The following is a 22,309-nucleotide window of genomic DNA, read 5'->3' on the forward strand; positions in this document are numbered from 1 at the left end:
TTGCGATTCATAATCTATTGATGGTTTTTAAGAAAAACAGATATAAATTTGGTAAAAAATGCAATACTAACCTCGGTAAATAGTATATAAATAATGAAAACACTTTATTGTTAATAAAAAATTGGTTTTATTTTATAAATGTTAAATAAAAATAACTAAAGACTGTTTGTAAGTACAAAATCGAAAACAAACCAATTTCCTATTAACGAACAAGTTTTTTCATAGTTTACATCCTCTTTAACTGAATTTGTATTGCATATTTATCAAATGTATGGCTGTTTTTCTGAAAAACTAATGGATAGATTTTGAATCGCAATACACCGTTGAAGGAAGTTTTGAAATATTTTTAATTTGAGATGTTACTTGGCCCACATTTTAATTTTAAAAAGTAGGCCATTTTGTACTATCCATGAGATAAGCAACATTAAAAAAAAAAACATCACCAGATTGTACTATTTGTTCTATTTTATGTTGCTTTTGAATTGAAAAAATATATATTTTTTTTCAATTCATTTTCAATTCAATTTCAAGGACAAAAGTGGTTTAATTAATACGTTATTTTTAATTATTCCAACATTGTCTACCAATCAATCCACGATTTCCTAATTTTCCATTCATATATGCAATCTACAGATTTTTCTACCGATTGTGACAACCAGGTAAACTTCTATAGGATAAAAGCTATTTCATATCTTGTTTCCGTGTATCGAATTATCTAAAACTCCTGACGATGATACATTAATATGAGATATAATCATAATTGCAACATTTACTCGGTACTGAAAATCGCTCGGTATACCAACACGTCACTCCTATTATTCAAAAAGTAACAGATGGGTTGTAAAACAGAGACATTTAGACTAGTTTAAAGCCCCACAAATATATTATTAGCGAAACGCTGAAAAAACAAACCGCCTATAAAATCCCACTGTTTACTCTTAAATTTATAATCACAAACCTTATCAAAAGATAATTTTGTCACTCAATTAGGTTCCTCGTCTTTCAACTCAACCCAGGCGAATCTTGTGGAATTTCGTTTACGAGAAATCGGCACCTGTTTCGTGAATTCCCGAGTATTTTAAGTGCCCGTTACACCAAACTGTGATTAGTTTATTTTGGTGCACTATATATTTTCGAGGTAAATAATTAGATTTTACAATTTATTGAAATTATAAAATTTGTACAATTTCACATCATAAACTGATGTGCCACATATGGTGCTGCTCCTTCGGGTGATATCTCAAATGTATAAGACAGCAGATCAGGGAGACTTGGATGTGTAGGAAGATTACAACTGATTATCAACATGTGGCATGTGGCGTTTGCAACAAAATAAAGATTATTGGAAAACTGTACCATATATCTTTTCAGAGAAAACATTTTATTACTAATTAAATTCTTACTTAGGTCCCGATGTAATATAACTTTGTTACGTTCAGTCTTTATAGCAGCAACTGATTGAGTAAAGCTAATGCGAAAAGTTAAAAAAGGCAACATAGAGCTCTATTCGCTGCAGCATTCTTTACAGCAAGTGCTTCAAATTAATATTATAATTTCGTCGATATCTAAACTGTTGACAATAATTTAATTCTGTTACTTATCTGGCTGACTTTCAAGTTAAATGTAAATTCATTTTTACGGAAATCCTATTTAAAGCAATCTATCACTGATTGCGTAATTTAGTGTGCAGTCTAAAATATTTAAAAAAACTCAATTCTACCATATTTTAAGTATTTAAAAAACTAAAATATATGTACATACTTGCTAAAAGCTGTTTTATATTGAAGCCAATGCAAAGCCATCAATTACTACTTATAAGTGTTTGTGATTAACGAGTTTCGATATCGGTCAAGATAAACGGTATTTAATTACCGGAATTGCGTTTTTTCGGATAGATTCAATATTACATTTGAGTCATAAATATGCACAGATTTCGTAAATTGTGCAGCTCTAAGCATTACACAAATTAGTTCATTATGAAAGTCAAAATTTTCCATTGCTATTAGAAAAGGAATTTGTCTATTTCAACTATCAGAAAAATAGATTTTAGCAAGTTCTAATAAACAACACCACTCTACGAAAGCGGGAACAGGGGTGAATCAGTTGCCAGCATGAAACAATCAGTACATTATCCATAACCGTATGATAAATGACTATTTTCAATTTATTCTACACAATTTTTTAATCTTTTAAATACCTCGATTGCAACTGCCTATGCAGTGGTTTTTTGAAAGACCAACTCATTTACAACTCCTGCGTTTTGCATACCAACCGAAGGTGGATTTTACAACTTACGCATGGTGTAACAAACCATGATAAGGATATTTCAGAAAACAATAATTGCAAAATAAGAAAAAAATGTTAATAGGCCCCTGGTCAAAAATGCACCCATGGACAGTGGCAAAGATTCACATTTTTTTCATATTTTACATTTTTTCACATATGCCTTGAGTTAAATTTTTGAAATTTCATACACCTGTTATCTTTAAGAGGCTCTACAACAAAATGTCGAAATTGTTAGTAGCCATGTATAGAGTGTTATGTTTTCATATACTATTTAATGCGATATATACTATATGTTAGGGACTCTAAGTTATTGGTTTTTCTGTTTTCTATTTATTTTTTATTGTTGTTAATGTTAGGTTTATTGTATACTGTCATTTATTCCCTTAAGTTACGCCTATGTACTGCGATACTTTTCGGAGAATACCATCTGGGTGCCAGACCACATGGCCCATCAGGCCAAAGCTAAGGATACGCTTTGGTTGGGGAATGTGCTACTAGTCGAAGAATCTTTCTCTATAGGGACTATTGCTTTGATGGTCAATTTGTTGGACCCGCAATATTCCCAGAAAAGCGATTAGTATAGATATTCCCCAGATGGCCACGAGTTATGGGATTCGTTGTAGCCATAGCTTATAATGGTTCTTGGTGGTGGTGCGCCCCTGGTTGGAATTCTTCGGGGTTAGTACTTAAGGGATAATCGGAGCAATTTTCGCTCTCTTTTTTTCTGCTTTTCCTGTGGTCTCGTCGGGTGAAAGCTACGTCGGTGACGGGATGTGATCCGCATCATATCGTGTACCCGCCCAATAAGCATTCTCCCTATTCTTCGTTACTTAGACCAAGATTCTTACATTCTTTTAAGATAAGTGCATAGTCAATACAGTCCATTTTTACATAAAACAAATTGTCTTTGTCGTGTTTCATTTATCGAAGGAACACCCTTAACATTTTGGTCCTTCGAGCCGGATTCGGGCTTGTGGAAAATCATTCGGTCGGTGTTTGTGTCGCGATAGAAGTTGTTCGCGTGCAAAACCGAGAAGTTGCTCTGTAGGCGTGATAGAAGTTGCTTCACGTGCCAGAACAACAAACAAAATCGCTGTTCGTCTGGGGCTAAGTAAGAAGAAATCTTGGTGTTTCCGGATCATCGTGGAAGCCAGGGAGCTTTGTTTGGGAAGTGGGTAAGTCCTTGTCCTATTGCCTTTGAACCGTATTGCTTTCGTTTGTGCTATTTGCTAGTGATTAGATCATTCGTATCGTAAAGTTGGCGTTTTGTAACCGCATATTCTACATAGACTTGGCGTGGTTACAAATTGTGTGCCGTACTGCTTAACCTTTACCTTTGCGCACACGGTGACTTGTAGCCGCATATTACAAAGCTTGGCGTGGCTACAAATTGCGTGCCGTTGTTGTGAGCTCCTGCATTAGAGCAGATCGTACCTGGTAGACGCGTGTATCGAGATTTTGTGATCATGGCATCTGCTGGGGAGCTAAAAGGGTTAAACGTGGCTAGGAGAACGTGCAAAGCCCAACTCACTATGTTCAGCAAATTTCTCGAAAGGTTAGATGTAAGTAGCGGTCTAGGTGCCGAAAAAATAGGGCAGATAATTGAGAGACTCGACAAATTGGAAGGTACTTTCGAGAGGTTTGGAACTATCCAAAGTGAGTTGGAGCTGCATGCTGACGATTACGACGACGAATTAGTTGAGCGGGACGACTTTGAGAATAGATACTTTGAACTTAAGGCCAAAGGAAAGGGTTTACTGCAAAAATTCAGTAGGGTTGATGCGTCCACTGCAGGCGGCACCTCGCAAGGGGCGGAATCTCCCAGCCCTTTAGATAATATCAAATTGCCGGTTATCTCATTGCCAACTTTCTCTGGCGATTTCAAAGATTGGCTTGGGTTCAGAGATCTATACCTTAGTCTAATACATAACAACGATAGGCTGAGTCGCATTCAAAAGTTTCATTACTTGCGGGCGTCGCTGCGTGACGCAGCGTCTCGGGTTTTGGGAACTCTTGAATTATCAGAGGGCAACTATGATATCGCCTGGACAACCTTGAGTGAGCGATATGATAATAAGCGGGTGCTCGTGCACATCCATTTGAAAACTCTAGTTGAAGTGGAATCGATGCATAGAGAATCGGCTCCTAAATTGAGGAGTTTAATTGACAGCGTGAGTAAGAGCTTAATTGCGCTGACCGCTCTGGGTCAAAAACCCGAAAATTGGGGTGTTCTGGTAGCCTACCTCATAAGCACAAAGCTGGACCCCGTGACGGAAAGGCAATGGGAGGAGGCGAAGAGCACCCACAAAGAGGTCCCCTCATGGGACTCTTTGAGAGAGTTTTTGAGCGCCAGGGCGGACATGCTCGAAGCTATCGATCGTCAGAGGGGCAATAATAGTAAACCAGAACGAAATGTAGGACTCAAACCTAATAAGACGAGCGCCAAAACCTTCGTTGGGAGCGATATTTCTTGTGGAGTGTGTAAAGCCAAACACTCATTAGTTAAGTGCCCAAGTTTTTTGGCTATGTCCCCCAACGAACGATTCGGCAAGGTCAAGCAACTCAAGGTGTGTTTCAATTGCTTGAAGCCGGGTCACTCTGTAAAGGATTGTCGCTTGAGAAATTGCAGCAAGTGCCCGGCTAAACACCACACCTTGTTGCACTTTGAACCCGTCAGGGTGCAAGACGATGCCCCCAAACCAGTGGAGAGTTTGGAGCATCAGGTTTCGTTGTCTTCACTTAGTTCGGATAATCATGTCTTCCTATCCACCGTTCTAGTTGACGTTGTCAGTGCCGAGGGTAAGCGCTTAAAGGTGCGCGCACTTTTAGATTCGGGAAGTCAGTCAAACTTCATTACCTCTTCATTATGCAAGAGGCTGAAGATAAAATTGGGCGATTTCGAAGTAATAGTCGGGGGATTGGGATCTAAGGCGTCAGAGGTGAAACACTGTTGCCACATCGAGGTGTGTGCGCGACACAGTGGCTATAAGTCTTCCTTAAAGTGTTTAGTTTTGCCCAGGATCACCGGCTTCATTCCTGGTGCTCCTGTGAATATTAGTCGGCTAAATATTCCATCCAACATCACGTTGGCAGATCCGGAATTTAGCAAATCTGGCCCTATAGATCTTCTGATTGGCAGCGAATTGTTTTATGGGTTGTTGTGTGTCGGTCAAATTAGTCTTGGACCGCACAATCCCATCTTGCAGAAAACCAGATTCGGATGGATTGTCTCCGGATCAATGGCGAATCCCGGTAGCATCAACTCCATTTGCAATTTGAGTACAAATTCGCGGCCAAGTGGCTCAAACATTGACTTTGATTTGAAAAAATTTTGGGAGGTCGAAGATAATTTCTCTGAGACCAAGGCCTGGTCGGCTGAGGAGCTCGAATGTGAGGAGCATTTTCAAAGAACGCATAGGCGTTCGGTCGACGGCCGTTTCATGGTTGCCATCCCTTTAAAGCATCCCGTCGCTGACTTGGGGAATTCAAAGACGAAAGCTCTCCATAGGTTCCTTTCGCTAGAACGTAAGCTCAGCCGGGATTCAGCTTTGAGGGAAGAATATTGCAGTTTCATGCGGGAATATTCGAGTCTTGGGCACATGACTAGGGTGCTTGATGAGGATGATCGTGTCTCCTACTATATGCCTCATCACCCTGTTATTAAAACAGAAAGTTGCACCACTAAATTGAGGGTCGTATTTGATTGTAGTATGCCATCTTCAACAGGGAAATCCCTGAACGATTTGCAAATGGTCGGTCCCGTGATCCAATCGGACTTATTTGATATTTTGATTCGTTTTCGCGAGTTCCTATTTGTGGTTTCGGCGGATATCGCCAAGATGTATAGGCAAGTATTTGTGGAGCCTAAACAACGTTCTTTGCAACGGATATTTTGGAGGGAATCGCCCTCAGATCCTATCGAGGTTTTTGAATTGAACACCGTCACATACGGGCAAGCTAGTGCCAGCTTTTTAGCCGTAAGGTGTCTACATCAAGTAGCACAGGAGAGTGAACTTGATGTAGCCTCGGTGATAAAATCGTCATTCTATGTTGACGACTTCCTTCACTCAATAAATTCGGTTGAGGAAGGAATTAGAATGTGTCATAGAGTTTCCGCTGCATTGGCAGGGGGTGGTTTCAAATTGCGGAAATGGCTTTCCAACGAACCCGCTATATTGCGTGCGGTGAGTCAAGGAAACGAGGATTTTCAGGTGCTAGATTTTCACGGGGACGAAAGGGCTAAGATTTTGGGTTTAACTTGGCATTGTTCGTCAGACGTTTTGTCGTACAAAATTCAGGCCTTTGACACGAACGTGAAAGTGACAAAGCGCACCATCTTGTCAGGTATATCGCAAGTCTTCGACCCCTTGGGTCTTCTATGTCCGGCTGTAATCATCGCAAAAATCCTAATCCAAAGGCTTTGGCAAGAAGGGTTGTCGTGGGATGAATCAGTCCCTGCCCATTTGCATACAGCCTGGACAAAATTCCGAAGTGAGTTGCCGAATCTCAATGGAACTCACATTGATCGCCACATTGCATGCGTGGATGCTTTGTGCCATGAGTTGCACGGTTTTTCTGACGCTAGTGAGGACGCTTATGGTGGAGCCGTCTACGTCAGATCGATCGATCGAAACGGCGATATAACCGTGAGGTTATTATGCGCCAAAAGCAGGGTGAGTCCTTTGAAATCCCTGACTATCCCTCGTTTGGAGCTATGCGGTGCATTGGTCATGGCCAAACTTATAAGCAAGGTAAGGGCGGCCTCTAGATTGCAATTTGTTAGGCAGGTGTGCTGGTCAGACTCAACCATCGTCTTGAGTTGGCTAAAAATGTCTCCCAGCAACCTAAAGGTCTTCGTAAGCGCGCGGATAGCACAAATCCAAACGCTTACAATGGATTGTGAGTGGCGTCACGTCCCCACTAGGGAAAACCCGGCCGACTTGGTATCGAGGGGGGTCTTTCCCAGTGAACTCATGGAATCTAGTCTTTGGTGGTATGGCCCTTCCTTTCTTCAGTCCAGGGAAAGTCATTGGCCTAGTGTGTCTGAAGGACCTAAGGAGGTGCCCGAGGTCCGCGTTCCAAAGAGAGTTGTTGTTTTTGTCGCCATAGGGGACTATTTCTTCGAGCGCTACTCTGACTTCAATCGATTGAGTCGCATCGTAGCATACGTCCTTCGATTCGTTGGCAATTGTCGATTAAGGTTATCGAAAGGGGTCATCGTCAGCACCCCATTATCTAGTTCGGAATTAAATGAGGCAATCAAAATGTTGGTCAAGACTGCGCAAAGAAGTAGCTTTCCAGTCGAGCTCGATTGCCTCAGCAGGGGTGTCGCCTTGCACCCTAAGGATAAGTTGTTAAGTTTGAGTCCCTTTCTAGATGGTGAGGGCATAATGAGGGTAGGGGGAAGGTTGCGAAACTCGGCTTATCAATTCAATAAGAAACATCCTATGCTTTTGTCTCCAAAACATCGTTTGACGCGGATGTTGTGCGAACATGAGCATAGGAGATTGATGCATGCCGGCCCTCAGCTATTGCTCGCATCCCTAAGAGAAAAATACTGGGTTGTCGCGGCGCGCAATTTGATTAGGGCCGTTGTAAGGAATTGCGTTACCTGCTCGCGATTCAACCCTCAGTATTTGGCGCCTCTTATGGGTGACCTCCCGCCAAGTCGCTTAACTGGTGGGAGCGTATTTGCATTTGTGGGAGTGGACTACATGGGTCCACTCAATATACGGGACAAAAGGGGTCGCGGCTCAAGGTTGTCTAAGTGCTATGTAAGCGTATTTATATGCTTTGCGACGAAGGCTTTACACTTGGAATTGGTGTCCGATCTAAGCAGCGAGTCGTTCCTGCTTGCTTTTCGTCGGTTTGTTGCTCGGCGTGGTCGACCTAGCCACGTTTACTCGGATAACGGCACGAATTTCGTCGGCGCCAATCGAGAATTGGCAGAACTCGGCCATTTCTTGATTAAAGAATCGAGTAAACTGGCCAATTCATATGCCCAGGAGGGGGTGCAATGGCACTTTATACCCCCCCAATCGCCTCATTTTGGAGGTCTTTGGGAGGCGGGTGTCAAGTCGGTAAAGCACCACCTAAAACGAGTAGCGGGAAATGCCAACTTGACCTTCGAACATCTCATTACGCTACTAGCACAAATTGAGTCAATACTTAACTCCCGTCCTTTATCTCCCTTGTCACAAGATCCCAATGATTTAACTCCCTTGTCACCCGCTCACTTCCTGATCGGAAGAAGTCTCACGGAGTTGCCCGACCCAGACCTACAGCATATTCCTGCAAATCGGTTGTCGGTATTCCAAAGGATCCAACAAATCAAACAGCACTTTTGGACGCGTTGGAGCAAGGAATATGTCAGCGAACTGCAGCAGAGGGTCAAGTGGAAGGCACGTCAGCAGGACGTCCAGGAAGGGGTACTTGTGCTTGTCAAGGAGGACAACCTTCCTCCCTCCAAATGGCGCATGGGACGAGTAGTTGCAGTACACCCTGGCCAGGATGGAGTGAATCGTGTGGCTACTTTGAGAACTTCTAGTGGTTTGGTGAAGCGCTCTTTTAGCAAGATATGTCCCCTGCCGACGAACACTGTCATTGAAGACGCTGCAAGCGCTTCAAGGCCGGGGGCATGTTAGGGACTCTAAGTTATTGGTTTTTCTGTTTTCTATTTATTTTTTATTGTTGTTAATGTTAGGTTTATTGTATACTGTCATTTATTCCCTTAAGTTACGCCTATGTACTGCGATACTTTTCGGAGAATACCATCTGGGTGCCAGACCACATGGCCCATCAGGCCAAAGCTAAGGATACGCTTTGGTTGGGGAATGTGCTACTAGTCGAAGAATCTTTCTCTATAGGGACTATTGCTTTGATGGTCAATTTGTTGGACCCGCAATATTCCCAGAAAAGCGATTAGTATAGATATTCCCCAGATGGCCACGAGTTATGGGATTCGTTGTAGCCATAGCTTATAATGGTTCTTGGTGGTGGTGCGCCCCTGGTTGGAATTCTTCGGGGTTAGTACTTAAGGGATAATCGGAGCAATTTTCGCTCTCTTTTTTTCTGCTTTTCCTGTGGTCTCGTCGGGTGAAAGCTACGTCGGTGACGGGATGTGATCCGCATCATATCGTGTACCCGCCCAATAAGCATTCTCCCTATTCTTCGTTACTTAGACCAAGATTCTTACATTCTTTTAAGATAAGTGCATAGTCAATACAGTCCATTTTTACATAAAACAAATTGTCTTTGTCGTGTTTCATTTATCGAAGGAACACCCTTAACACTATATTTTTGGAACACTTTGTATGAATTAGAATACCAAATTTAACTTCCGTTTTCAATTCTTTTGGGTCTCTTCCAATATTTTGCAAAAATATCTATCGATCCAAATTAAAAATGTAAAAAAAGTAAGGAAAAATTATTATTCGGTTCAGTTATCAATTATCTAAAGCAATTCGTAACATTTAATTGAATTTCTTAAAAAAACAATAATTTATCAGTTTAAATGAATATTAAAATGTGCCATACTGTATATCAAAAACGCTGCGATTTTGACCATGTATTTATCAGCATTTTTTGATTATTTTGCAGATTAATGTTGCCCCATGAAATATTTCTATGATGCTATGTTACATCCTGTATAGAATAATCAGTAGATTATCGACTATCAAATCTACTGGACTATCAAAAGCTCTGGTCCGGTTAACACATATTGGTCCTCCCTAGTCTCTATCTCTGCCCAAACCCATAGGCGTGCAAACCCCGGTTGAGTAAAAAATAATAAAGTTGCTTTGTGTATACATTAAAGCGAAATAAAGTTTTCTCAATTCACTATCATGCAAGCAATGGTTTAATCAAGCAAACTATTAAAATGCTTCGTTCTAAATTGTGTTACTGAATTTTCCCAGTTTTGTCCGATTCGAATGTCACCGTTTTACAATGAAATTTGAGAAAAAAGTCGCTTTAGATTGACCCAATTTTTTCACAATTTTTTTCTAAAACAAGTTAAAATTCGTTTTAGATTGGCCAAAAACTAGCTAAACTGAAACGAAAACGAACTTCAGTGTTGGTGTACCCAATAGATTATCGAAGCCTAAATCCACTGCCGTGCAACTCCTAGTTTTGTCCATACAACGTTTTTTTTTTTAAGTTCTCTCTAAGCTGCCTTAAAATTGAATTTCCTGAACTATATTTTATTTGCAACGCCACTGCTTTACGCATAAATCTATGACGAATTTTCGGAATAATAAACATCGACTGAGGACCTAATCCTACAGTAAATGATTTAATGTTTTTGGATATTACAATAAATCCCACTGTATTAAACAATAAATTACAATAAAATTATCAGTTGTAGATGATGAACAAATATCATACGCTTCACATATTTAAAGAATAAACAAAATTCATCAATAGATATCATTTCTCTGATATGTCCAAAGGTCTTTAGATGAATGTTCCGAATGATTGGTAGTGATACGTCCTTTTAGAATTAAAATAAGGTCTTTTAAACGATTATTTTAGAACTTTAGCTCGGTTGGAACTAAATTTCAAAAATCCAGATTGGAATAAATCTATTTAAATCAAGTGAGAGTTATTCGCTTTTTTGTGTGAGGACCTCTTGAAAAATAGAGTGAGTTTTTTAAGGTAATTTGCTTAAATTACTGAACCGTAATTAGGAATATTCGGAATTCACATAAATCAACTTAAATCAGTTGAGAAACATTCCTTTCTTTGACAGCAATTTTTCGAGGAATTCAATTAGTTTTATCAAGGTTACATCAGGTAATTTCAACCACATTCTTTGCCTCCGATCTCTCAAAACATTACAACCCTGTTCTTTTTAGTAAATATTTCGAATTTGCAATTATGAATTCTTTTTTTTAAATGGAAATAAATCCATTCAAAACATTGACAACATTATATTTTGGCTTAAAGTGCCCAGAATAACTTTACGAAAAAGACCATTGCTTCTTGGAATTTGCTGATATTCTGCACACTGTTTTCTCAGCCGAGACCGTTCAAATGTGTAGGTTTTTTTCCAATAGTTGAAACCATAGAAGTTACAAATTCCCAAATCTACCGGCTAAAATCGACAATTTCTAACCCGACGCTGCATGGAGCGACCATAAATGCTCAATTATTCCTTTCCCAAACAAACACACACTTACGAAAACAAAGATTAATTTTTCCATATTTTCCATCTAAACCACTCGGAGTCCCAGAACAGATTTTTGGACCGTTAAACCTGCTCCCACTCGATAGGCATGGAAAAATCCAAATCAAAAACAAACACATTTTCAGGTGGTATATTCCAGGTTGACCCGGCATCTGAGAGAATGCTGGCTGGATCCAAAGCGAATCAAAATTGGCACTGATACACGAAGTTATCTTAAAGCCTCGTCGTCGCGTGTGTAAACATTTGATTCAAACTCGTATGAACAATTGCTGCGATTTATCATAAAATTGGTAGTGAAACGCACGATCTTGTGAGGTGAGACATCGTCCGGTGCACGCTGAAAAATCTGCAAGAGTTGTGGTGGCCATGTCAGTGCCCAGATTGGGAAGACGGCGGGTAAGTCGATTTTTTTTTCTATCACAAAGTACCATTATTGAATATGAAATGACTAAGTTTAGCAATTAAAAGAAACATTTTTTTTATTAAAAAATTTACCACATCCTTTCCGAAACGTTTACTAAAATCTCTGGAATAACTGACTATAATCGAGGGTCTATACATTTTTAAGGGAAAATTAAAATTGAATACCGTGCAATGATAAGCTTTTCAGATTTCGAAATCGATGAACTCAAAACGGTTCAAATAAGTTAATTTAAAACTTATCATTTTCTTTTTTGGAAGAACTCTCTCGCCTTATTTTGAGCCACGCATGTTTTGACCTAACTTTCACGCATACAGAGTGAACTAAGCATCTAAATATATAGGGTGCCCATTTAACACACGGCAAAAGTTCAGGAGGTTAGCCTTTGAACTATTCGAAGAATATTTTGTCCTTTGACGATTCTTGCAAAATTTATTTGTTTCAAAAATACAGGGCGAGAAAAATTTTGACAATGGCAACATTTCCTTACTAAATATTGCGTGCAACCTTCTTACTCTGCAAAAACTGTTGAAAATGACTACCTCGAGTAAAGCAGTCATTATAAGATTCACCTTGGAAAATCCATTTGTTGAGAAATTCGTTTCATCGATAAAAAAATCAACGTCAGTACCTGGATCTTTCTCTATCATGTTCAGCACATTCTGATCTACTTTTAGTGTCCTTACTGTTATTAGTCTTAATGGTCCACTTCGTTTCAATGTGCCTGTTTCACGAAAGCGTTGATGAATAATTTATAAGATTTGTTAAAAAACGGTGGAAATTGTGAAAGATTTAAAAAAATCAGATCTCAAGCTGAGTGTTACTCAATATGAAACAACCTTAGCGTTTTTGAAAGAGTTCGACAGTGAATGAGGAAAAGATTAGATTCTTGCATTTTAGCTGGAAATAATAATTTTCAAGAGTTCTTGTAGATTAAGTAGCTGTACATGTAATGTTTAGGAATAAAATGTTGCTATTGTCGAAAATTTTTCTTGTAATTCGGAGGGTTTTCAAAAACCATCAAAGGACAAAATATTCTTAGAATACTCGAGAAAATAACTCCTTGAATTTTTGTCACATGTTTAATGGACACCCTGTATATATGACGTGATTATCAGATCGATTTAAAAAGCTGGACATTTTTATTTTTTTATATTTCGGAAAACCAGAGGCGTAAAATAAAATAGAGGTTTATGTCAAACAAAATTATATTTTATTAATTTCCTTCTCGACGACGACGACGTTGATTTCGCCATAAAAGTGCTGAAAACTAAAGATTTATAAACTATCGATACTAATAAAAGTCACTGACGTACTATGCTTTTCAAAGCTTCTATTATTAAATGGTAAAATGAAATGACTTTCTCTATAGTGTTTTAATCTTTTTAATCCTCGCAGCCAATTCTTGATCTTAAATTAACTCCTAAGAGGTTTCAATATTCATGAAAATCAGTGGCGTACTTTATTTGAAAGGGTTTCCACGAACTTAAAAAAATGTTAATGATAAGACGAGTTTTTTCACTTAAAGTTTTCGCCGTTTTATCCGTTTTTAATTCTAAATTGCAAACTTTATATAACATATTTTTTCCAGAATCCAAAAAGTGCATTTTTTAACTAACAAAGTTCTGATTTTCTTTCTGGCGCCTTTGTTCTATTTTCAAGCTAATAACTCAAAATAAGCTTCAAGCTAATAACTCAAAATAAGTTGTAGCTGGCAAACGTGTCATGTATGATTATAGTGATTTGTGTCGTTTGTTTTGCCTTTATTATACCACGAAATCGCTATTGTGCTTATATTTTTGATTTATTATTATACAATTTAAATTACGATGCTCTTGGTTAATAAGAGTAACTCACGTTCTGTGATTATTCGCAGGGCTAATGGCATGTAGGACATAACTTTTTGGAGTTTATTTTTGTTTTATACTTTATTAATGATTGAATTTTCTGGTGGGGAATGGCATATTTTAAACTAAGATCAACTTTCGTGATCTTCTCTCAATTATTTACTTATACACCTTTTGCTATACTCACGTTTCTTCGATATGCTCTATATGACTATGTTAAGTTGTGACATAAACTTAATTCAATTTAATGAAACATAAAGTCTGACATTATAAATTTTAGAAAATATACTGAAGTACACAACATCAGGTGTGCGTATGAATGTTTTTCGAAAAAAAGTCACGTAGGAGCATCCCAAATGACGGACACTCATGTCTAGGCCAATATTTTCGCTAGTTTATGACACTCCTACAAGATATATAATCGTCGAATATCTCGGTAAAACGCAATTTCTAGTTTAAAAATAAACACATTTAATCGCATTTCAAAATAATTTACTGCAAACTACTAAATATTTTTCATTGTAACTCGAAAACAATCGAAACTGTTCAATTTCGTAAAACGAAATTCTAATGTCGTAACATATATAAAGAACTTAATTGAAAAAAAAAACGAAAATATTGAAGGAAAACTATTTAATCACCCACTCCAATCAACTCTTTAATCTTTCTTTCTAAATAATATTAGGAATTGAAATTCGATAAAAGCAAAATAGGCAGATGAATGAAAAAACGATGGAAAAAACATGGTTTCAAAAGGTTTCTAGTTTGAAGAATCAGTTCCTAAATCTGGATTCACCTACTTCATTAATGAATGTAATATTTTATTTTCGGCCAAACGTAAATCTGTAGCAATTAAGTGACTATTAAATTGGCAGGGGCACGATTGGCACAGACGCGCATACGTAAATGTCCTTCTGATCGTTAAAAATATGCAGATTGCATCTAAAATAAGTCTCAAGTTCAATGCAAATTATTTTAAATATTTAAAACAAATAAACTAAAACTTTTATTATATCTATTCATTTTTATGTCTTGGTTTTTTAATAAATTTTATATTTTTTTTCCAGAGTTCTTCCATAAAAAAGGAGTTTTCGGAAAAAGAGCTAAGAGGTAAGCAGTGCATGTTAGTCACCAGACACGCCAATATCTATTGCCTTAGTCACTATTCCGTTATTTGTGCCATGTAAACAACTACGATTATGCATGAAAAATGCATTAACATCTAGTCTGGTGTTTTTTCCCAATTAACAAACATCACAGCTATTACATTATTTAATCCTGGCCGTGAATCAAAAGCTTATTTCACAGAGCGTGCCAAACAGGCCATTTTTTTCCCTTCGGTTAATCCCAACCTAATCTGATAATTACTGACTCTAAAATAGCATTATCAACAAGTCGATGATTATTTGGCGTTCAAGCAACAATTTTTGCATATTTTAACTGCTGCTATAAATAAAATAATATGAATGTAGTATGTTGATATTGGCTCTTTACACAAACAAGCTCTATTTATTAATACAGCAAAATCAAACACTTCTTTTATTTTTAGACTTAAGAACAGCGTTCGACCTACTGGACAGAAATCAGGACGGACAAGTCACTACAAGAGAATTTAAAATTATGCTGAACAATCTAGGCATTGAAATCAAAGAAGATAAGGTTCAGGAGCTGATAATGTGTGCTAGTCATGCTGGTAGGTACTAGGTACGAATCGAGGAGTAAAGAACGAATAATCACAAACTCTCGTATCAACAGCAACAACAATAGAGGAGGCTTAGCTGTATTAATAACACCTACATTCATAGAATTGTCCAACTACTCTTGATGAATCAAGACAAATTGCGAGATAGACGATTCATTTTAAAAATCACGTGAAGAATGTAATGTTTTGGAATGAAATGCTGCTTTAATATTTTTAATCAAAAAAACTAATCCATGGCGGTTAAAATGACGTCTCCATTACCTCAAATATTTTGTTCTATACGTGCACCGGCGCATGACAACAAAGTAACATCACAGAGCCACTAATACATACAAAAAATGTCTCATTCACTTATCTACGTTACTCAGCTATGATTGATGATAAAGGAGGAGTTTTCCAATATTCGGGTTTTAAAGTTTTCTTTTTTAATCTATCCGTATGAAGATACTTTTCTGTAGGTCAAACTAGATTTGGAAGCTACATCATTCCCCACATGACATTATAAAACTAACTACTTATTTGCTACGTACTAATATTGAATTTGATATTCATACAGGCAAAGAACTAATAGACGAAAACGACTTCCTAAAATTCGTGAAACAGATCCAGGATTTATGCCACCTGAACCCACCAAGTGAAGATGAACAACTCGATCTTTTGGCCGCCTTCCAGGTCTTCGATATGGATAATGACGGATATATTACAAAGGACGAACTACGGATAGCGATGGAGATGATTGGAGAGGAGATTAGTGAAGACCAGCTTACGCACGTCATGAACACCGCTGACACAGATAGGGATGGAAAGATTAACTACAATGGTATAGTAAAAATTTTAAAAATGCTACATTTTTTAATGTGTGTCGATTACAGAATTTGCCCAATTATTATCATAACCGTGGATTAAAACTTCACGAAAAAATCCTGAGTTACCACATGGAGTTCTTAAATCAGCCTGGAAAGGCCCCGTAATGTTCACTGAAAATTCCATTAATTTGGAAAGCATTGGTCGAGAATGGAAATAATATGAAATGATTTTGTCAACTTAACTCTTATGAGCACATGTATATTAAAATACTCTTGAACGCTTATTTTACTTATAAAGCTTTAAAATAAGTATTCTTTTATACAAATAGATAATAAGTGTAAATAAGTTTTACGCTTAAGGATAAAAATAATTTGCCTAAATCTAAATAACGATAGAAATAAGTTTTATCTATTTTCGCCATCGTGTCTCATTTCCGCCTACATTAAACTATAGTAATTATTATTCTCTCATGGCCAGTTTAGTGGTGTAAGATGTAACTAAATTTAGAATGATAAGGATCATTAGTAGCATAATATGAAATATGGCAAAACTAAAATGAAATATCGGAAATTTTGCATAAATACAGCCAAAGAAAAGTAATGATGTGTCTCATCGTCTTTGCTTTGTGAAAAAAAGATCAATTCTTGAAAAATAATATATACAGTAATTTGAGTTTGCCTGATTACAAAGCCATTGGTTTTTAATAAAATGATCTTGCATTATTTTGAAACCAAGACTGATTTAATTTTTAAATTAACAACTACTTACCTAAGTAATTACTTACTTTACAATGATAAATGATAATAAAATTCAGTAAATACTTCTATTTAGTCTCTCCATCTTCCTCCATCTAAATTACCTACCAAAGTACCATATTTTGAACACAATAAACACTAATGGAAGGTGTTGTGTAATTAGATATTATTACAGTGACATGTCCGAATGAAACATTAAATTTGTGAGCTCAATCTGAGGCCCCAATTTAAAATTTGAAAGTTATAATTATTTTTAGCTAAATCAGAAATAGCATTAAGTCCATTGCGTTGCATTGATACAACAACTAATGTAGTTTTATATTGTAAATAGAACCAGAAAATTACTTTTCGATAGGACACCTATCAAAAACGTTACATATTAAACGTTAATATCACCAACATAAATTCCTTGACGTCCTTTATATACAATATATTGCTAAGAATGTAAATTTATGTACAAAAATAAAGCTCTTTCATCCCACAAACCAACTCACTATTCGTCACACCGTTCTTAGAAATCGATTGCTTCCATATTCTCTAAACTCCCGACTGTTTTTTGCTATAGGCATATGAGTATCTTTATGATTCCCACTGAGCAAAAATATCGCGACAATTGTAATTCCAAACCCACACAAAGCCCCTAGGATATTTGTCCACTCCATATGGGCCCATTCTTTAAACAAAATTGCTGATACAACTATCACCATTGTGGTGAACATTACATAGTAAACTGGAGTTACTAAACTTGTGTCAAAAATATCCAATGCCTTGTTCAAGTAATTCATTTGAAGGCAGATAAAGATGACTACTATGAATAACAAGAAGAAGACTATCCAAAGATCCTTATGGAGGAGATCACCTTGAAATAATTTTTTTTTATATACATATATAAAATTAACAAGATGAATATACCTGTAACGGCTGCCCTGATTGAAAGCCCCAGAGCTTTACATGACATAACAGTCAAGCTGCCCATAGCTGAGCAAAGTGAGAGATAAACAGCAACATACCTACTACCATATCGAGGGCCCAAGAAGAATACTATGGAAATCACAATAACGGCAACAAGAAATAAATAGTAAAGGAAATCTGGCTCCATGACTTTAGACAGCAGCGCATCGATAGAATCAAATTCCTCATCATGAGGGGCATGTATCACTATTACAATAGAGCCCAATACACATAGTAGGCAACCCATCTAAGTGAACATTAATAAGTGTTATATAATACAGAATGGTGTCCTATTATTGTTAACTTACTTTTGCATTAAAACTTAAAATTTCATTCAGAAATTTTGAAGCTAATACTGCAGACACAAGTACACTAAGAGCTCCTAGTGGAGTGACAAGTGAGGCTGGAGCAAATGCATATGCTCCAAAGTTGGCAAGTTCGCCTACACCCACTACAAAAAACAATGAATTACCTATATGTTACTTTTTGAGCCATTTACTTGATTTAATGTTTAAATATGGCAGTCTTCGTGATTATCCAGGACGTCCTTAAATTCGCATTTTACTGATGTTACTTACTTGTCAAGAACCCAACCCACCACATCCAATCCTTCAGATAGCCAAAACCACCAGCACCTGCCCTTACCCCACCTACTTTACTTAACCTTTTAAGGGATAGTTTCTTTATAATAAAGCTGGAACCGATGAAAATTGAAGAACTTATTGCTAACAATAACCCTATGTAGAAGGTGAATTTTTTGTGCTCTGAATCAGGAGATTTCCTACTCGGAGTCTCTATTTCTTTGGTATACATCTTAACCTATATTCACACAGTTTGAACGAAGGTATCCAGCGTTAAAAAAAATTTCCGGTCAAATAATCACCAAGCCCATATATCTTTAATATGTTCTACGTAATCTTGAACATAAACGAATAAACCTAACCTCATTTAAAAACGACTGCGTTTACCTTCATTATTGGTTTAATTTTATCAAAAATTATCCTTTTCAAGGGTCCACGGATTTGTGATAAAGTTTTCCAAGTGCTAAAAATGATGTTCACATCTAGACAAAGAGCCTTTATGATTTAGTCTTATTTACGGAGAGGAAAGGTCATAAACGGAAAATCGGTCTTTGAAATTCAACCTTGTCTTCAAGAGTTTCATGAAAAGTTTCCACACATTGCAGGACTGGAATCACAGTTCCGTGACGCTTCGCATTATGTTGTGAAATTGTTCAAAAAATTAGAGATAAACTAAGTGAACCTCAGAACTTGTTGAAAGTGTGAGATGAGTAGTAAGTGACAATCCCAGCACAACTTAAAAAACACTTTCTCATCAAGTAAATGTATTGCTTAGCACTTGTTGACTTTAAAAAAAATTTAGAATTATATGTATACATGGTACAAGTGTTTCAGGAACTGCAGCTCCTAGATTATGAAAAGAGGCTGAAATATTGTAATTGGTTTAATCAAACAATACATGACAACCTTCTGAATTTGAAATTTTTTAATGATGAGACATGGTTTCGTTTTTTGGGCTATGTGAATTCACAAAATATGAGAATGTGAAGTGCAGATAATCTCTGTGTTTATGGAAACACCTTTATATCCTCAAAGAATTGATATATGGGTTGCTATTTCAAGAAGGTGCTTAGTAGGCCTTTTTTTAATGACACTATCACGGCTGGCTGATATCAGAACATGTTGGGTGAATTCATCAACCTATTTCACTTTAACAAATGGCAATACTGATACTTTCAACAGCATGGAGTGACAGCTCACAAAACAACTTTTAATTATCTTGGGGAATGAGACTGCATCTATCTATCACAATCTCAAAGGATTTAACCCCACTCGACAATTTCTTGTTTCCAACGCTAAAAAATACTATTTTTAAAACTTTAAAGTTGAAGAAGAATTAAAGACCTTAAGTACAGATTCCATAATTATGTCAAAGTGTTTCTTCAAACTCTTATTAGAATCTTTTATAATATGAAACATAGTGTTAATTTATGTTTGGATAATAATGAACAACACTTTAAGCATTTGTTGTAAATGTAGTAATTAAATAAATATTAATTACATTTACCTATGTTTTTTTAACAACTGTTAAAGAATAACAACAAAAAGTGAGGTTAGGTTTAATTGTTTATGTTTAAGATTATGTAGAACATATCAAAGACACAATTGGATAGTTTTTATCACACACCATACTACTCAGCAATAGATATTACATAAAGGTACATCTGATAAGTTTCTATATTAGTTTAGTTGATGTTTTCACGTGAATTTGAGTCATCTGAGGTGATAAGAATAATTATATAAAAATACCATTAAAAATAAAATTTGGGTCAAATAGGCTTTGGATTATTTGACATCAAGCCCCTATATCTTTAATATGTTCTTACACATAATTTCAGACAAAAAATACCCTGATATCACTTAAATACAAATCTGTTTATCTTCATCATAATACAATTTTATGAGAAACAGCCTTTTTCAAGACTTAAATTTTAAACCAATTAGACCATCTCAGTCGCTTTTCTTAACCTGGCGGCAGCGGTTCCTAATACACTTGCACTTTGTATGGATATAATTCATTTTTTTTTTAATTAAGCACATGCTAGGTGATACATCCACATATTGTGAAAGAATTCTTAAAAATGTGCTGGGATTGTCATCCAATACTCGCCTCAAATTTTAACAAGTTCTAAGGTCTGTCTAGTCGGTCCACCACTTTCCAATTTCCTTTGAACAGTGTTAGTTCCCCTAAACAATTTCACTACATAACCCAGTGTAGTAAAATTGCAATTCCAGTAAAACTCAACCATAAAGCCTTTTGTCCAAATGTAAACACCGTTTTTAGCGCTATGAAAACTTTAACCAATATACAAGTCCGAGGAATCTTCAAAAAGACTAATTTAAATAAAATTCAACTAATAATAAAGGTAAATTTCAATATATAAAAAGCGATTTAAGTGAGGTTAGGTTTATTTGTTCATGTTCCCTATTATGAAAAAGAACATATCGACGACATACGAGCGCGGTGTCAAAAGTACTTCAAAACCTACTAGACTGAAATTTTTTTTTAATGCACGGTATAAACAAAATAACGGGTTAGTTTCTTTTTCTGTGCTTCGATGGTCAATCGTCGCGACAAAACGATAATTTCAATGAAATTTATCCCCACTATCTGATTTTCAACCAATCAGACTGGTCTCACATGACAGTCAGGTATCCTATTGTGCAAAAATCAGCTGATAAGGACCAAACCGATCTATGTAAACTAGATCAAAATGACAGAATAACGTTTATTTACAAATTGTAATTAATAGCTTAATTTTTATTTATAAAGATAGAATTTATTATAAAATGATAAAAATACATTCCTACAACCAGTTTACATTTTCTAGTAAATTTATTAAATAAATTCAAGTTTTTCAGCCTAAAAATGTGTTCTAATAACTTAGAAACAATTTCAATATACCATGAAAAACAAGTTCGAGAGTTATGTGCCCTCCATGCCTTGAACAACCTCTTTCAAGACAAAAACGCCTTCTTGAAATGTGAGTTAGATAGCATTTGCTACAATTTGAGTCCTGAACACTGGATCAACCCCCACAAGTCAATGTTAGGCCTTGGAAATTATGATGTAAATGTCATTATTAGTGCTTTACAGTCTCGAGGATGTGGAATGGTCTGGTTTGATAAGAGAAAGTAAGCAATGTCTGTAGATTGCCATTACTCATATCAAGTTACATGAATTTTTTTTAGAGACCCAAGTTGTTTAAATCTAAATAACATTATAGGCCTTATATTAAACATTCCTTCAGATTACAAACTCAGTTTTCTAACAATTCTCAAAAGAAGACACTGGATAGCATTAAAAAAGCTTAATGGCCAATTTTATAATTTAGATTCTAAGCTCACCCAGCCTTTGCTTATTGGAATAGTAAGGATGTGTCATTTTTAATACAAAATGTGAGTTTCTATTTTCAGGAAAGTGATTTGATAAGGTTTTTACAGCAAGAATTAGAATGCCAAGATAAAGAAATATTCATTGTGATTACTGCTGATGTGGAGAAATCTGGCAGTTGGTTGAAGGAAAAGTCAGATTATAATAATAAAATAATTGACTCAACTAATCGAGATGCTGAAGAAGTTCTTATTAGTGACATACAGTTACTATCAGAAGAAGGCTGAATGTGCCATAACCATGCAGTGTAGATGACAACAACATGGACTCTTATGCTTTGTGTACAATAAATGGTTGACTGTTGCTTTTCATTGTTTTTATATTTAAGATATAATTGAGATATTATATTCGTTTTGATCATACTTTTTTCTTTGTTGA

At 36.4% G+C, this 22,309-nt stretch overlaps 3 protein-coding genes across 8 annotated transcripts; 2 read left to right on the top strand and 1 right to left on the bottom strand.

Moving 5' to 3' along the window:
- The first annotated feature begins 915 nt into the window (after window positions 1–915).
- Window positions 916–17,490, top strand: LOC136343340 (calcium-binding protein E63-1-like). Of its 2 annotated transcripts, none has more exons than XM_066290020.1 (6): window positions 916–1,138; window positions 11,599–11,869; window positions 14,809–14,851; window positions 15,291–15,434; window positions 16,000–16,263; window positions 16,316–17,490. In XM_066290020.1, the coding sequence occupies exons 2-6, from the start codon at window positions 11,840–11,842 to the stop codon at window positions 16,336–16,338; spliced, it is 504 nt and encodes a 167-aa protein (XP_066146117.1). In that variant the 5' UTR covers window positions 916–1,138; window positions 11,599–11,839; the 3' UTR covers window positions 16,339–17,490. The 2 variants fall into 2 exon arrangements, with proteins under 2 accessions (XP_066146117.1, XP_066146118.1); XM_066290021.1 differs by having other exon boundaries at window positions 11,613–11,869.
- spict (magnesium transporter spict) lies at window positions 16,478–21,105 on the bottom strand. Its single transcript, XM_066289984.1, has 5 exons — window positions 21,027–21,105; window positions 18,535–18,775; window positions 18,265–18,407; window positions 17,918–18,203; window positions 16,478–17,864 (listed from the first exon to the last, which is right to left on the bottom strand). The coding sequence occupies exons 2-5, from the start codon at window positions 18,767–18,769 to the stop codon at window positions 17,506–17,508; spliced, it is 1,023 nt and encodes a 340-aa protein (XP_066146081.1). The 5' UTR covers window positions 18,770–18,775; window positions 21,027–21,105; the 3' UTR covers window positions 16,478–17,505.
- On the top strand, window positions 20,217–22,293 carry LOC136343335 (josephin-2-like). 5 transcript variants are annotated; one of them, XM_066290008.1, is made up of 5 exons: window positions 20,217–20,903; window positions 20,977–21,071; window positions 21,400–21,672; window positions 21,730–21,907; window positions 21,982–22,293. In XM_066290008.1, the coding sequence occupies exons 1-5, from the start codon at window positions 20,826–20,828 to the stop codon at window positions 22,156–22,158; spliced, it is 801 nt and encodes a 266-aa protein (XP_066146105.1). In that variant the 5' UTR covers window positions 20,217–20,825; the 3' UTR covers window positions 22,159–22,293. The 5 variants fall into 5 exon arrangements, with proteins under 5 accessions (XP_066146105.1, XP_066146104.1, XP_066146108.1 ...); XM_066290007.1 differs by having other exon boundaries at window positions 20,220–20,903; window positions 21,955–22,293; XM_066290011.1 differs by lacking the exon at window positions 20,977–21,071 and having other exon boundaries at window positions 20,222–20,903; window positions 21,392–21,672; window positions 21,955–22,293.
- Window positions 22,294–22,309: the final 16 nt, after the last annotated feature.

Source organism: Euwallacea fornicatus, chromosome 14 (genome assembly GCF_040115645.1).
Source record: "Euwallacea fornicatus isolate EFF26 chromosome 14, ASM4011564v1, whole genome shotgun sequence".
Classification (NCBI taxonomy): domain Eukaryota; kingdom Metazoa; phylum Arthropoda; class Insecta; order Coleoptera; family Curculionidae; genus Euwallacea; species Euwallacea fornicatus.